The sequence below is a fragment of the Grus americana genome, chromosome 1 (genome assembly GCF_028858705.1).
Source record: "Grus americana isolate bGruAme1 chromosome 1, bGruAme1.mat, whole genome shotgun sequence".
Lineage (NCBI taxonomy): Eukaryota > Metazoa > Chordata > Aves > Gruiformes > Gruidae > Grus > Grus americana.
This window is the reverse complement of record NC_072852.1, coordinates 92,038,096-92,054,960: the sequence shown is the minus strand read 5'-3', so window position 1 is coordinate 92,054,960 and position 16,865 is coordinate 92,038,096. Positions and strand designations below refer to the sequence as shown.

The following is a 16,865-nucleotide window of genomic DNA, read 5'->3' as shown; positions in this document are numbered from 1 at the left end:
AGCCTTTGCTTTCTTCACTGGAATGCCACAAGGATAAAATACCTCCATGATTGCGAGTTAGGCCATTGTTGTGGTGACGAAGACCAAATAAATACTTATATTGCTGGCCATCTGTAGCAATTTGGGAAGGTCACAATGGAGACAGCTCTTCATGTTCACGAAGGTCTGAGTTCATGATAAATGTATGATCTGGATATTATATTCTGTTTTATCTTATATATCTGGTACAATCCAGATATTGTATGTAAAAAGATCAGTACACTACCTTGCTGGAAAGTCAAGCAGTGGATAATGAAGAACTGCGGTCTGAGTGTCTGCAGAGGCATCTTTGACTGAGTTACCCTTTTTGGGGAGAAGGAGAAGCTGGTATCTTGGAACTTCTCCTGAAGGCAGCCTTTCTTCTCCAGCAGGGCAGCTGAGCAACTGATTGGGAATCAGATCAGCTCTGACCCAATCTGATGGCTGGGGAGACCCTCCGCAAGGCACTTCCATTTCTCCACTTCAGGCTCCCTGGCTGTAAAGACCGTGGAGCCTTGGTAGGAGTCTGTTGAGGTCAGAACCTTTGACGCTATTTGGCAGGAGGCCATTCAATACCAGTGCAAAACATCTGCCTCCAAGGCAACCTCACCCCACAAGGGCGTTTTTACCTCCCCTTCAGCCACTGTACTACACAGCCTCCCACTTGCCCATCACTTTCTGGTGCAACAAAGCATCCCCACAGAAGCACCGTGACAGATCACGCTGCTGTCAGGTGGGAGCACCCTGTCCTCCCTGGAGCTGCATCCACTTGTAGCAATGACAATGGCTAAGAGAGAGGCATTATTAAAGGAGATCTCACTGTCTGAAAACCTAACCACTCTGATAGGCTTCTTCCAACCCTAGCTGGATTGCAATTTCCCAGTTATAGGTACTGTACATAGGAAGTTTGGGCCAAAAGTGCTGGTAATAGGCAGGAATAAACAACTAGCCAGCAGTAGGCATGTCATTTGTCTCAGCCTTCAGGCCTGGCTGTATCCTGTAGTATGGGAAGGAAACAGCAGTGGAAGAAAGGAGAGATGCTTCTTTCCCATTCTCCAGGAAGCAAAAATATTTGCAAATGTAACAGTAACAGGGTTAACACCTCACATTCACAAGGAACATCCTCCTTTTTCTCTCTCCACCCTCTTCCTCCACCACTCCCATTTCTCTGGAGACCTCACTGCTCCCTCCCGTCAGCCAAAGTTGGGGAGTTTCCATGGCAACCCGGCAGCTGGTGTCTAGACACTGTGAAAGATGCTTTGCAATGGAGCCGTGAGCCTGATTCCCCTCGGCACCCCCTCCCCAACACTGCATACCCTGAGCATCTCCCACCACTCCCTCCCTTTCCTTCTACTGCACACACAGATGCCGATGCAGGGTGGGATTTGCATGGTGGTGCTGGGGGAAGAAGGCGCAGGGTGGGAGGAGAGGGAGAGGAAGTCCCTAAGCCACTGGCTTTCCAGCCTGACAAAGCGCAAAGGCAGCTGGGGTGACAGAACTGGGGCTGCCTGTCCTCTGAGGATTTAGCAGGATCAGAAAAAGAGGCAGCCATCCAAGCTTGGACCAAAGTCATCAGCCATGGGACTGGCAGAAATTGTTTTTTTTCGCTCTGCTAGAGCAACTGAGGTTGGCATACATGGCGCTGAAACAAAGATGAGGCAGTCCAGGAATAGGAGCCCCAAACTACCATGTATTGTGGCCGTATTCACCTTTTTGTTTTAACCTTAACAGGCTTCTTTGCCTGCTTCTTTCCGGTAGTTACTGGACAACTTCCAGACCTCCTGTCTGCTGATTGCAGTGGGGACATCCCGCCCTACCACCTTGTTGCAGGGTTTGCCAAGGGTATGCAGATCTCCCAGGTGCCATGTGCCCACCAGGACCCCCAGGGCTCACAGGAACCAGGTGGTACCCTGGGTCTGTCTGTAGCGGGTGGGGGATTCACCAGGGGTTTGGGAGAAATCATGCAAGTCAGTCCCCTGGACCAGACACAACCACTCACCTGAAATACCCAATTCCTTCATTTCTCAGTGTTCTGCTGGGCCAGCATAAGTCTGCCAGTTTTCAGAAGCAGCGAGTGGGGAGGACGTAGGATTTTAGCACTGCATATGACGCATCATAGGGCTGACTGCAATGGGCTAACTTGGATCAGCAAGAGAACTGTATAAGCAACAGCTCTGAACCTGAAGTGCATTTTGTTTCAGCGGTCCAAGACCTTCCTTCGTTTGCCTGGAATAGGCTTCTGGCTGGCTAGAAGGACAGATGGATCGGGACAGATGAATCAAGCTGTGAAGCCTGGATCCAAATCTGGATCCAAATGTCATTAAAACTAAGAGAGACACAAGTCAGGGATTTTAAATGGAGCCTTCCAGTGCTTCTTACTCTCCTAAACAGAGTCATCTCTGGGGCAGACGAGGTCTGCTTATAACAGGACAGGAAAACCCAGATTAATATTTGGGAGCAAAGAGGAGACCAGAGGCACAGGTTTTCAGTTCCATCTCTGACCAAGCTGTAGTTGGCAGAGGACAGAGGGAGAAAGGAGTAAGCATGACAAATGCTAGAGAAAGAGCAGCGACTGAGTAGATCTGGGCAATACTTTAGCATGAAGGCATGGGAGAGTTCTAGCTGCACAATCAGTATCAGCAATAATTATACAAACAGTGGGAAAGCAGCAAAAGCAAAATCCCTGCATCTGTAGTAGAATCCCAGAGTGTTTGTGCAATTCCTCTTCTCTTGGCATCGGCTGTGGTAATTTAAAGATCTGCAGTGGAACAGAGACAAAAAGGAAAACAAAACCCTAGCCACCAGCCACAAAAGAAATGATCAGCAGAGAGGTTGCTGCTACTATGGTCATAAGCTGATATCTGCTCTGATTTAATTAATCTTGGCAAGTCGGACGGGAGCTGGGTAGGTCCCAAGAGACAGTGTTTTACCCGGAAATCCACTCAACCTAATTTCACTAATGTAGGGCAGTGGAGAGACTTGGAGAGGAGCCTGCACACTCAGCCATTAGAGCACAGTGTAGGCAAAGGCAGCTGGAAGTACCACCATCCAGCAAAACTGCTGCCTGCGTGCCTGCTTCAGCTTTACAGCAACCAGAGCTGCATATGTTCGAGGCGTTTGCTCCCCAGCAGGTCTCACAGACATGACTCTCGCCCTTTCCAGGAAATAAATGGAATGCTGAGGGGCAGGAGCTCTCTAAGACCCTATTTCAGCAAGAATCTGTAGTTTACTTCCATATTGTTTCTCTTCCATGGGCAAGGCAGTTCCCTAGAGGTACCAGTTGGAGCTGTAGGTATGAAGCATGTCTCTGCCACAGGCCCTTCAGCTGGGAAGCAGATGTACTTCAGCCTCTCCCACCGCGCAGCTTTATCGCTTAGGCAATTCTGCAGTCACAGCTTAAGGTTTGTCTGAGGCTGCCCAAAAGATTTCTCAACTTTGCTGCCCCGTCCAGGGTGCTAGATTGAAGTGAGATTGGCGGTAGCTCAGCTCACAGATGCTTGTCTCTGCGGCAAAATTATCCCATGCTATAGGATGATTTGGACTGCAGCATAGGTTTTGAAAGACTGAAACAAAAGGCAAAGCTGCAAAACAAACTAAAATTTCAAAGCTGTGTCTGGGGGGGACCACGGTGCTGGAATAACTAGGAACAGTGCAAGTGATGACTGATGTGCATTAGAACAACTGTGAGGGTGATGATTGCAAGCACAAACTAGGTGGTTTTTGTTCTTGGTCTTGTTTTGTTGTTGGTTTTTTTTTGACCTAGCCATTCTTACTTTATCCTTCAGGAAAGACTTTATTTTTGGTGCCTCCTCAAGCTTCTTTTGCTTCATATCACAGCTCAGCCTGCCCTCCTGTTCTGTTTCCTCCATGCATGAACACATTGTGTTCTCATTTTGTTAGTTTGGGCCCTTCTTTTTGCTCTGTGGCTGTAATGCTCTAGAACAAATGTGGATGTCTCCACCTTGGCTTGATAAAGATGTAGGTGTTCCTAGGCTGAAAGTCCTAAAGTAGGTGTCTAAATAGGTCATGTTAATAGAGTCCTAGAAATGTCATGTTTATTTCCACTAATTAAAAAGGGAGCAGAGGGTGAGAAGATCAGCTGGAGATATCTCTGTAGATGCCTGGAGTTAGGTGAGATGTCCATCCTCTCCCACTTCTACTTTCCCATTTTGTAATCACTTCACATGCACCTTGGTGCTGCCCCAGTCCAGGTCCATCTTAAGAAATAACTCACTACCTCCTGCTTATTCTCTCGCTTGCAAGTGCGCACAGGGAACTCTGTTCTTGCAGCAGCAGATCTCACAGTGCTGGTACATTCAGAAGGGATGCAGCTTTAGACAGGTGAAAATTTGGCCACCCAGGATGATGTGCTTTTGTTCCTCAAGCAGGGGACAGAACATTTTGTCTAAATGCCCTGAATTCTCACCTGCTTTTTAGTCACCTTTTGCACCTAGTCCAACAAAGTGCAAAGCGAATGTAAAATGCCAAGACTGTATAGTTCTGTCTATATAACTGTATCTGTCCACTACAAACCAACAGGTGTGACAGCCCAGGGTTCAAGGAAGTTGGAAATCAAGCCTAGTATTGAGTAAAAAACAATGTAAGAAATATCGTCTCTGATGAAATTCCCAGGATAGCTACCTAGTAGTCTCCGCAGGGATACCTTGCACTCCTTTGCTGGGACGTTGAAAACTAGGTTGGAGAAAACCCGGGAGAACATACTGCAGAAATAGCCTGCATCAAACAAACTGGTGAAAGGTGAGTCAGATAAACTGTCTCACCTCTCCTCATGAATGAGAAACTGCTGTTAACTGGCCCTGATGTCAGTAGGGTTGTGCTGTGCTGCTCCCATTGCACAGACAGAATCCTCTTCTTTTCACTGCTGTGATTTAGCAGTGCCACAGCTTGAACTTTATTTTATATGCTGAATTGTTTATCCTTTGTGATGTTACCTCTTGCTGAACTTCATTACTGTATAATAACACCAGGTTGCTTCTTTTCCCTCATCCCAAAGATCAATGAAATGCTGCTAAAGCTGCTAGGAAATAAGATATAGCTTAGCAGGGTGCAGCAGTGCGTAGGGTATTTACCCTTATTACTTCAACACCACGCAAGAAAAAAGAGGGAGAGTGGCTGGCTGAATTTTCTGTGACAATTCTCATTCAGAAAGGTTGACCTCTTCTTTATACTTGGGACATCCACAGTCATGAAAATTTGCACTAGTTTGCCCTGTGTCCGGCATTTGGTTTGTATGATTCCTCTCTGTTGACTTGAATATGCGGTGAAGTGACTTTAAATCCTTTCTGCTGCTCCATGACCTCAGAGTCAGTCCAGGCTATTTCAGCCATGGCAGAAATCAATGCAGCCTCTGGGCTGCTTCAGCAGAGTCATCTGCCTACCACTAACAGCTCCCCAGAGAAGAGCAGCGAGGCACCCCTGCGCAATTCCTCTGCCAGCCAGGGATCTCTGGGCACCACAGGCACTCCCTGGAAATTAGATTTGCCACTGTGGTGAGCCAACAGGGAACAAAACATTGCAGAAAATTGTGTTTCAACCTGCCTGCTTATCATAAGAGCAAGAATGGCGTGGGAAACATTGTGACCTACCCCATGTCACTGAGGTTGCCAGCTCCCCCACTTTGAGTGCAACCAGATTTCCTGCCCGTCTTGCTAGGACAATTGTGAAGTGCCTACCACTGTAGAAGCTGGACCTCACTTTCAGCTGCTGATGTAACAGGGACATCTGTGTGACTTAGCGTTTTCTATGTCTTGGCCAAGGCACTCACTATCACAGCAGGTATGTGGGACCTCCCAGTGTCTATCCCTGTGCTTGCTGCATTATGGACCCTTCTGTTGTGCTGCCCTGAGGAGGCTGTGGGGTCTCCTGGCTAAAATCTGTGCTAAAATCTTCAGTAGGAACACAGAAGTTTTAAACATAATGAAATATAGTCTCTGGGGCTTTTGTTCCTGAAGCTGCATTGCGTATCCTTTGTTACTCTTTCATTCATCTTGCACTTACAGGCAGAAAAAACCAGAAATTCTCTCTTACTAGGATCTATCAGAGCCTTACAGCAAAGCATGTTTTGCTGCTGCTTAATGATAGTCTTTTGGCTCAAATTTAGGGGTAGATGGTTGTGCACTGGAGTTCTACACTCAGCGCCATAATTCAACGTATCTCCTGTTATGAATGCCTTGGAGAAGAGCAGGATTAAAAGGACACCCCTCCCTCCCCGGTGGAGTGTGATCAAGTCATTCAGGAAAATTAACAAAACTATGGCAAGTTGGCCTGGTTTGCGTTCCAGTGATACTTACATCCTATTTTAATCAGTAGCCTATTTTGTCTTTGGTTAACGGTTGTAGCTGTATCATATATAGAAAGAATCCTTGAGTAGCACTCTGTTTAGCTGTTCAGCACCAAGGGAAAGAAAGTCCACAGATGCTTTTGCTGATGGGGGTTTGCAGGTGCAGAGGCTCAGGCTGTGGTACTGGGCCGTGGGGATGTTCCCACAGACTTTTTCCTTTTGGAAAATCAACAGTCAGAGTTTACTAAGACAAAAAGTATTTGAAGGTCCAGAAGGAGAGCCTTTAATAAAGATGATTCAGGATAGGAAGTTACACACATCTTAAGGGTGATCCATATGGAAGTGGTGCCTAGGAACATATTTAAAAGCTAAAGAGCTGAGGGGGAGAGGGAAGCAGGAATGCAGCACCTACTGCCAGTGCTGGAAGCAAATACAAGTCTGCCATCTGATGGCATCAAGTGGACCAGGCCAAAATGCATAAACGGTGTCAGTAAGGAAAGTTTCACATCCCAATTAGCATTCTCACTAATGCTAAACATGGGTGTGAGGATGCTACCCTCACAAACTAAACATTGGCATGTGAACTTCAGTATCGTTAAGCTGACAGCGTGGGCCACAGTGTGATTTTTGAATAGGCCAGCTAGCTTTGCCCCAGACAGCTCCCAGACACAGCCACCATGTTCTGGAGAGTAAGAGAGTGTAGCCATATGGACATGACCTGTGTGGTGCCAGCTGGCCTCAGGGCCAGAGAGCAGTCCCTGGCCCATTTTATTTGCTGGTATAACATAATCTGATAGCACATCAGAGAAGCCAGGAACTGTCCAGGGACGCCCCCAGTGCTCTCCGAATAACCACCAGAGATACTGTGATGCTTTGGAGGTATGTCAAGTGTCAGCGCTGAGGTATGTGACATACCAATCTTGTGACCTGTCACACACCACCCAGCCCTTCAGCACTTGTTTCTTTTCCCTGTTCTTTATCCTAAATCTGGAGTGATGCTGCTTGCTTGGCCTCTCCATTGTCTGTGTGTATGTGTGGGAGGGGGAGTCAGTGAGGAACGGGGAGAGATGGGGATGGAGCGAACCATCCACTACAGTGCACTAAGACCCTTGTGCATTATACTACTTTACAGCCCTGCAGCCCTGGGTGAACTGTCACCTTCACCTGTAAAAAGCAATCCACGCGGTGCATAGACCTTAGCGGAGCTTCTGAAAGAGGTCCAGGAACATGTTAGTGTACCCTGATCTAAAAACGATGACAGCTGGTCAGCAGGAACTCAGAGACAATTAAATCCATCCTGCTGCAGTAAGAGGGGCCTGGTGTCTTGGGCTGAATGAACCCAACAGCAAGATCACTCCAGCTTGAGGGCCACTCCTTTCATTTACCTTGTCCCTCCCAGCTGCCTCTGCCCTCCTCTTGGTTCTGATCTGTCTAGTTCATTGTTGTGGGATTGCTCCTAGTGTTCATTTTAACTTCTCATGTGAACGGCATGCCAAGGACAAGGTGTCTGATTGACAGGCAGACCCAGCCTCTAGTTACAGTCATTGCTTCCCGCAGGGCAGCTCTGCCTTCAAAAGGAGAGCCCAGAAAACTGGAGAGATGTGACGACCTCCCAGATGAAGGCTCCCGTTCGTGAAGTCTTAGAGACATTTCTCTAGATCTCTGTTCAGCATTAAGAGAAGTCTGAGTTACAGGTTATTAAACTTTTCTTTCTAGGTCTTGCAGGCTTCAACTGCATGTGGAGTTTTCTCTTCATGATCTCTAAGTCTTGACTGGGAGGATCCACATTGGTAATTAGGGGGCAACAATTCAACAGTGGTTCACACAGTCAGTGTGTTCAGTAAAAGGGTAATGCAGGTGTCTGATACAGCTGGTAAGCCAATGAGTGTGCCTGATGAAATGAATGTCAGTTGCCTGCCACATCAGGAGCAAGCTAGAGGGCGCCTTCCAGTTGCATATGCTTTCTGATTGATCTGGAGGTGTTTCACGAGAGCTACACACTTGCCTGCTGGGCCGAACCCCAGCACGTTCTTTCTATGCTGCAGAAGTGCCAGGGACTTTGAGAGCTGGGTCACTCTGGGGAGAGAGAAGTCTGAAGCCATGCAGTCCGCTACGTGATGGCTGTGTGCACGTGCAGAATGCTCTAGATCATGGCTGACTAACCCTGGACCATCTCTTTCCCCACTAGATGCTGTAGAAGAAACCAAACCTACTGAAAGTGCCCAGCAGGAAGAGGTGAAAGAAGAAGAGAGCAAGGCGGACCAAGAAAATGCCTGAACATTAAGAAATGACTCCCCATTGCCCCTCCCTCCCTCCCCCTATCCTCTATCCTTCCTTCCCACCCCAATCTCGATCTCCCCCCTTCCTGCTCACATCTGTGAGCCTGTCCGTCCCTCTCCCATTCCCACTTAAACCCTTTTTCTCTCTGTGTGGCAAACATTTAAAGAAAAAAAAAAAAAAGCAGGAAAAATCCCAGTCAAACAGTGTGGCTTAAACATTTCTTTGTTTCTTGGTGTTGTTATGGCGAGTTTTTTGGTAATGATGATCCAATCATTTTGGGAAAATTCTTGCACTGTATCAGAGTTCTTTGACCTGGCGCGTGCGTGTGTCTGTCTGCCCACCGCGAGCGCGCTCTCTCTCTCTCTCTCTCTCTCCTCTCTCTTCTCCAAGTGTGTGTGTGTGCAATGTTACGTTCATCTGAGGAGTCCAGACTTACCGAGTGAGTTAAAACTAAAGAGGAAAAAAAAAAAAAAATCCTTTTCTTCCTTTTTCAATGTGATGGAATGAACGAAAGAAAAAAAAGAAAAGACCAAACACAACAAACAAATGAAAATTCATATTAAACCCCAGTTTGTTTTCAGAACTAAAAGAACAAAAAACAATGTGCCAATTAGCATAATGCTTGGCTCCAGGCTCCTTTTTCAAACTGAACAATAATTATAATAAATGAGAATAATGATCATTAATACCACCGTGTCGCATTTCTATGCTGCCGTACATCCTGCTGGCCTGCGGTCTTTCATGGGCCACTTCTTGCGTGGCCCCGCTGTGCTCCTTGACCACCGGTCAGTGACCGACCACACTCCCTGGCAATGCTGAGGGGATTTTTAAGGGAAGCAGGCTTGGATTTTGAGTGAGGCATTAGCACCTGCTAACATAAATAATGAAAATAGCAAAGTCAGTTTTAGGAAAGAACAAAATAAGTGGCCCTCTAGGAGACCTCTAGGCCCTGATTTGGAGAAGCATGGTGACCTTGGAGGGATGATCCCGGGCAACCCTGTGGGTCCCAGCAGAAGGACCAGCTTTGGTCCATGCTGAAGGTCCAATGCCTGCCAAGGACCACACCGAGGGCCGTGAGGGGACAGGGCCCCGGGGCCTGAGCTCGCCCCGGCAGCAGGGTGATGCTCGCCCCACCGGGATGGGGTTGGAGAAGTTGTTGAGTAACATGGCGTGGTCCTCCAAAAATGTTCTGTTTGGCAAAATAAATTGGGCCTTTGCATTGAGTAAATAAGCACATGGGCAGGACAAGGCCTGGTAGTGTAAGAGCCAGTCGAGAGCACTTTGAGAAATACCTCATTCCTGCTCCCTGGCGAAACCCAGGTTGGTTCGCCCAGCTCTAGCAAGGGCCAAAGCTTTTAGCTGTTGTTTATGGCCTTTCCCCCACATCCAGCTAAAAGCGTGGCGGAGGCTTGGCGCTGCGGGCAGAGCCCCACCTCGGCAATATCCACTACTGCGTTCCTCAGGGCGCGGGGTGTTCCCTGGTGTGCACCAACCGCGCGCCCGCTAGACCCGGCCTGTCCCGGTGCAGGGCTGACAGACACCTGGCCCTGAGGTTGAACAGCCGTCGGGGTCTGCTGCTCTGTTTATGATCTGTGAGAGTGAACAATTAAAATGTACTCAGTAATAACTGGGCTTTTGTAAAAGCCCAGTTATTGCTCTTTCACTGCCCTGATTGTTATCGTGTGCTTTCCCACCAGCTTGTGCATGGTTTCCTGGATGCATTGGCAATGACAGCCAGCGTACGCTGCAGGATGCTGCAGGGCCACGATTAAATTGACCTCACAGCAGTAACACCAAAAAGATGGGTGTGCTGACAGTCCCAACATCCCTTGGTGGCTGATGCTTGGAGTGGCAGCCCTGCAGCCTTCAGAGGGCTGGCTGGCCCTCCCTGCCCTACTCCTTTGTTCTCCTCCATCTCTTTGTTGGAAATAGGGAGAAAAGTTGAACAGTGTCTCCTCAGAGATGATCGGTTTGAACATAGACCACTCACTGGAAGTGCCATCAAAACGTGTCAGGATTCATTTCCACGTGCTTCCTGGCATTGTGTAGAAATAAGAGAGAGAGAGTGGGAGGATTTTAAAAAAAAAAAAAAAAAAGAGAGGGAAAGAGAGAGTGGGAGAGAGATTGGACAGAGATTTTTAAAAACAGGGATTAGAGAGATAAGGGGGGGAAAGATTTTCGAGTGGATAGATGGATGATAGGGAGAGAAAGGGGACTATAGCTAGAGTAAGAAAGATTAGAGTGAAAAAGATGAGAGAGAGACAGGAAGAAATTAGATAATATGGAGCAATAGATGATTGATAGAGATAGTGAAACGTAGCTAGCTAAAGTAGATTAGACAGACTAAATAGGTAGAAAGATGGGCTGACTGACAGATAGGTATTGTGTCATACTTCATAAACGATATATATGCTAATATTCCCATGTCATGATGGGTGGTAAACCCTGAGACACCTTCCAGCCTGACCTCAATTCAGCAAATGTAGCGCGGATGTCAGGCATTGCTTGGACTGTATGTCAGGTCTCACTACCCTGCCCGTTTTTGCCGTGGAAGTGGCAGGGGGCTGGATGGTGTTTGGGGAGGGAGAGCGCTCTGATGGACACGGGGGGCCGAGGCATAGAGAGGAGAGGTGTAGAGTATGTTTGCTGTTCGTAGCACATGAGGGGCCCATTCCAACTTGGACGTTGCAGATGCCCCGTGTCTCTAGCACCAAGACAAGAGAACTGAGGTTCAGCTCTCAGGATTTGTGGGAGGGGTGTTTGGGAGGAGGCAGGAAGGAGAGAGCACGGTTTTTGTTTAGCCTCATCTCCTGTCATGACCATTTAAAAGAGCTTTCTTAAGGACTGTCTTGCTTGTTTCTGCAAAGTGGTGTCCCTGCTCTTCTGACTTCAGACCCCAAACTTTTCACCTTGCCTCCACTTTATACAATTTTTAACTTTATAAGGAAAAAGAAAACTGCCTCTCATGTCTTCCTGGACATAGGCCTTCCTCCCTCCTCAAAAAACAGAAACATTTTCTCTCCCCGGGGATGTTTTATCTTTGCATTTCGCATGTTGCCTCCCCCTTGGCTGATGGTTGGGGCATCATGTGTGTTTTGACATTTGTAAGAGCATACTTTGCCATGTTGCTTAGAGAACAAAGGGTTGGGTTTTGCGTTTTGGTTTTTTTCCCCCCCAAAGAGAATGGGGTATGTGGTTACCAACTGCAAACCTAAATAATTTAAATACTAATTCCTCTCCCTTGGTTCCAGTTTAAAATTACTAGCTGTAACCAAGCACCCCCCTATCTTTCTTATTGTATCGTGTCCTGATCCTGCCAGAGAGTCAGGGCGAAGACAGCGTGAGAGAGAGCACACAGACAAACCCTGCCTTCACCAGGCAGTGGTTTAATGTGTAATACACAAGATTTGTATAGGAAGCTGGGCTGTCTTCAGGGTACAGGAAGAGAGCAGAGAAAAGCATTTGGATTTCCTTGAGTTGCCTCTTCAGCCAAATTTTAAAAGGCTGAAAGGAAACAGTATAAAGGATGTAGCATGGGACAGAAACTGGAAGGAGAACAGGGGTATTTGAGGAACGATTTTTCTAGCAGGATATCAAATGAGCTGAGAGCAGCACAAGAGGCAGGAGGTCCCAGAAGTAAAGAGTGGAGCAAAGAGTACCCAGCAGAGTAGTTGGAGCTTTTCCACTACTCCTGATGCAACCACCAACATGAATTCCCCAGGGAGTATATATATCTAATCCTCTCTCCCTGAAGAGGATATAGCTTTGCCTGGACGTTGTTACTTTAGGTATGGAGAGGGAAGGGCATGTCAGAAGGACTCACACTGGGAATATGGTGCCTGACCTCATGTACAGTGCTGTGGAAATTCAGAGTCCAAGAGGGGCTTTTTCCATGCTCTGTAGTAAGATATGCTGGTGATCCACATCTATACTGAATGCTTGTACCAGCTGTAGGCCAGCTCTTTACATTTCACCTCATCTAGACTAAGCCTTGGAAAAGTATAAAAGATCCCAACCTAACCCCCACCGTCAATGCAGTAGATCATTCGCATGAATTTGGTCTGCTTTGCAACACTTGTGGCAGCCACAGACTGTCTGCATTGACGCCGTATAAAACCCCACAACCCTTGCAATAGTTGCATCAGCCAAGCAGCTTCACCGTGAGCCACATTCCAAAGGGAGAGGAAGGGCATCCTGCTGAGATCCCTTTAGACATGATGTTTTCCAACCTCAAACCCTAATGCAGCCCCGTGAGAGGCCTTAGCTAGAAGGAATTCACCTATGGTGACATCATAAACACCATCAGTTGGGGAACGTGTCACTCTAAATGAAAGAAATGGCCATGACCGGAGGAGAGGGGTTTAGAAAGAAAGGAAAGAAGAAGAAAAGAAAGAGGGAGTTCATACCAAACTCCCCACAGGAGATATTTCTTTTTTCCTGCACTCTCTGAATGGCAAACTAGCACGTGAGGCTTTTTGTGCTGAAGGTCTGGTGTTTGTGATAGGTGTCTTAGGAAGGAGAGAGAGCGGCTGTGGTTTGTGGAGGTGGAGGGAAGGATCTGAATGAATGTTTTTGTGGCCCCTCTTGGCTAAGAAGTCCGTTGGGTGGTCACCTGCAGCTCAGCGACGTGGGGGGGGGTGGTGGGTGTCCTCTTCCAGGCCTGTGCTCAGATTCCCTGCTTTTCCCCATTGCCACATTAGCACTTTCACTGGATATTTAGAGCACCTCAGGACTGGTTCTCCTCTCGCTCACACCGGGGTAACTCAGGAGTCGCTCCACTGGAACCAGTGGTGTTAATCTGGTGTGAAAATAATGCGAGAGGAGGATTCAACTCCTCGGGGGGGGATTTTCCAGGTCCCCGAGGGGGAAACAAAAATCAATGGGAGTTACATGTCTAACTGCCACTTGTGCCTGTGAAAGTCTGCCCCTTATCTACCCACATGTATATAGGGTACAGTTTTCAGAATAACCTAAGTGACGTGGGCACTTGAGAGCATGCATCTCACTGCCTTGCAAAGAGATGTAAGCTCCTAAGGCCCAGATGCTGAAGGATGTCCCAACTCCTCTCTGCAGTGAATTTGGGGGCTCAGGCCTAAAATTCTTCAGTCATTTTCCAAAACAGAATTTAAGATCATGAGTCATTTAGGTGGTCCTGAAAGCACTACCCTCTATCCATTTTTCAGGGTGTTGATCTCAGGTCATGTGTGAGCCTGCATTCTTGTCTACAATGCTTTATTACTACATTCCTCTGTTGAGCAATACTTGGAAGAAGAGGTGAAGGCCGAGATTTGCAGAACAGGCTAGTGACCCCAGTGGTTCACGTCTGGAGTGCCCAACCTGAGAGACACCTTGCTGGGGCCCAATCCACAGGTCCCCTGTATACTCTGAACATCAGGATTCATGTATTACACATCCAGAACCACTGGTCACTTCCAAAAAAAAAACCACCCAACAAAAAAACCCCAAATCCCAGCCTGAGACCTAGACTACTCTTGCAAAAGAAAATCCTAGGTGAACCGTTCATCCAATAGCTTGGTTTTTCTGCTCATGCCTGCTCCCAATGAACGAAACACATCCCTATGCATCACCTAAGCCCTATTTTGAGGAGTTACACTGGCATACAGCTGAAGTAACACAGTAGTAAATTGGGGCCTGAAGAAGGAGGCTACAGCCTAGAGAGTATCAAGAACTGTGACGTGTCTGGAAGCTAATAAGAGCAGAACTTGACGATTAGAGCGGCCCATTTCCGATGCTCTTGTGTGAGGATCTGGAAAGAGTCTCTCACTCATTGTACTTGTGCATTATGAATGTGTCCATCTGCAGAGATCTAATGTACACATATGTCCTGAATATTGTCCTAAGGTTGCAAGCTTCAAAAATGAGCAGAAAACATTCCCGAGAAGTGAGAATAATACAGATGTCTGTATTTGAAAAATTGGTTCAAATAAAGTCTCTCACTTATAGATATGTGTAGTTGTGTGCAATTATTTACTCCTGGAATAGAAGTTTCTCCCTTGTGTAGGATTTCAATGCTTTTATGAAAAATTTCTTCCATTCTCCCTTGACCTTCTCAGTCAAGCCCTGTTGCTCTGGAAAGAAATACTTCCTACTTATTCTTTCTGGGTAAAAAGCTATGTTAAAATGAAAGGGTGAAGTAAAAGCCCTAGTATGTTTTTACTGTTGTTAAATATCTATTGAGGTAGAAGATAGAGGCCTGATGCAAGATGCGGTCTCCCCATGCAAAAGATTAGGTATTTGTACAATAAGAAACAGACATCGCCACAGACGCTCTCGACCCAGGAAGGGCTAGCGTGTGGCTGTCTAGACACTGCCTGAAACCAGGCTGAGACGGGGGAAGCTGTGCTTCGGCACCACGGATCTGCAAAATGTCCATGGCAAAATGATGGGCTTCGAATGTTCCAAGTAAGGGAATCTGCTTGGGTGTAGATTGGTGATGTGGGTCACCATTCAGGAAAGCACTCAGGGTATTTAAGGAAAAGTGAGTACAAAATGGAATAAATTTTTTTAGACAAGTAGGCAACCTCGTGCAAGTGTATCTAAAGGTATCAAATTCCTCATTGGATTTAAAGCTTCCGTAGTTCACTGGGAAACTCTGGCAGTTTTTGAGATAGGAATATATATTTCAGCACCTAAGAAGTCCCACTAAGTTCTTTGCCTCAGTATTAACTTTGTGCCAAGTGCAATGAAATATGAGCACAGCAGCAATTGCTGCCCAAGCTGTGCTAGGCTGCTGACTTAATGCTGTGCTGTATCTGTCAGCAGCTCAAGAGCAGAGCTGAAATCAAGCATTTTTATCACATCTATTCATCCCAGGAAGCTTTGCAACCACTATTTAGAAATCACTTGCAACTCATCTCTGAAATACAGCAGCTGGCTTCACAAGGGCCCAGGAAAATTCCTGATGAGGCTCCAAGGAGCTGCCTGGGAAATACAGCAGACCTCAGCACCTCACATGGGTTTTGGACAAAGTGCCAATTTATAAATGAAAATGACACAATTAAATGTCTGTATTCTTGCATGTAATCATCAGTTGCCCCGTGGCTTCTCCAAAAAAGGCGTGGACTCCAGCTTGTGTGCAAACAAATATTTAGCATTCAAAATCAAGTGGTTTCAATTAGCCACATCGCTAGATTGCAGGGCTCAACCCTGGCAGATTGGCTTTGCTTCAGTGGGGCAAAACACCTGTAAAGGGACAGCCAAGGACCTCCCTCTGAGTAAATGGTTGTCTTGGGGTAGCAAGGCTGCCTTGCACTCTTTTATCTTCCACATAGCAGAGGGGGGGGCAGGAGGACAAATAGCTGTCCCATGGCACATGTGTCAGCTCAAACACTCAGCCTAACATAAATCTCTGCCAGAGACTTTCTAACCAGGCACACAAAGCTTGTTGTGCGTGATTTCCAGTGTCGTGCTCTTGCCGCTGTGAGCTGGAAATAAACTTTTTGCCTGAATCATACAAAATGACCGGTGACTCACCTTGGGTGTTCGCCCGTCCATTGCCTCCCTGCCCAGGTGAACTGCCTCCAGATTGCTGCTTGCACGCACTTTCCCTTGCTTCTCTGACACGTGAGTGAGTGGATATGTTTCCAATTCCTATGGTAGTCCCCTCACTTAGCCCACACTGGGCAGGAGGAGACCTCCTCTCCTCAGGGAAAGCTTCAGAAGGTGTATCAGGGACCCAGCCCTGGCAAAAGACAGCTCATGCTCCCAGGAGCACAGTATTCCCTAACACCATGTCTTACTCTTTGTAAACATTGCCCCTCTCCCTGCTCGCAGCCCTCTAAGTTTCTGCTGGCTACTACCTCATGAGAGAAAATGGTGATGGTGATGTATGACCCTCATTTAACTGGGGAAAGCCTTTGTATGCCCAGCATCAGATTCCCAAGAGTCCTCATTGCCTGGAAACTCATGTGGCCAAGAGCATTCCATCCCTTCGTAGCCTCCACGGCACTGCCTTGCAGCACACTTCAGTCAGTAATTTCCTGGGTTTTGACAATACCAGCAGCTTCACGGCAGACTTGCCACCTTCATTGCTCCACTGAGCTCACCGGCAAAAGACCAGTCTTTCTCATACTATTGCTCAAATTTCTAAGTCTGCTGTCCTTTACCCAGCAGGCAGCATGAAGCACCCTGTAATAGACATTTACAGTCTCCAAATCTGTTACGCTTTGCCCTGTTTTACCATTGTATGTGGGGCTGGCATCCAGACTGACAGGGGCTGCTGCACTCTGAAGATGAGCAGAAAAAG

At 47.2% G+C, this 16,865-nt stretch overlaps 1 protein-coding gene across 1 annotated transcript in view; it reads left to right on the top strand.

Annotated features, from left to right (window-relative positions):
• GAP43 (growth associated protein 43) overlaps positions 1-14,564 on the top strand; it is a 61,610-nt gene extending 47,046 nt beyond the window's left edge. Inside the window, exon 3 of the mRNA XM_054813197.1 lies at positions 8,508-14,564. Within this exon, the coding sequence (XP_054669172.1) occupies positions 8,508-8,596 (89 nt within the window). The 3' untranslated portion in view covers positions 8,597-14,564. The remainder of the gene's footprint in view (positions 1-8,507) is intronic.
• Positions 14,565-16,865: the final 2,301 nt, after the last annotated feature.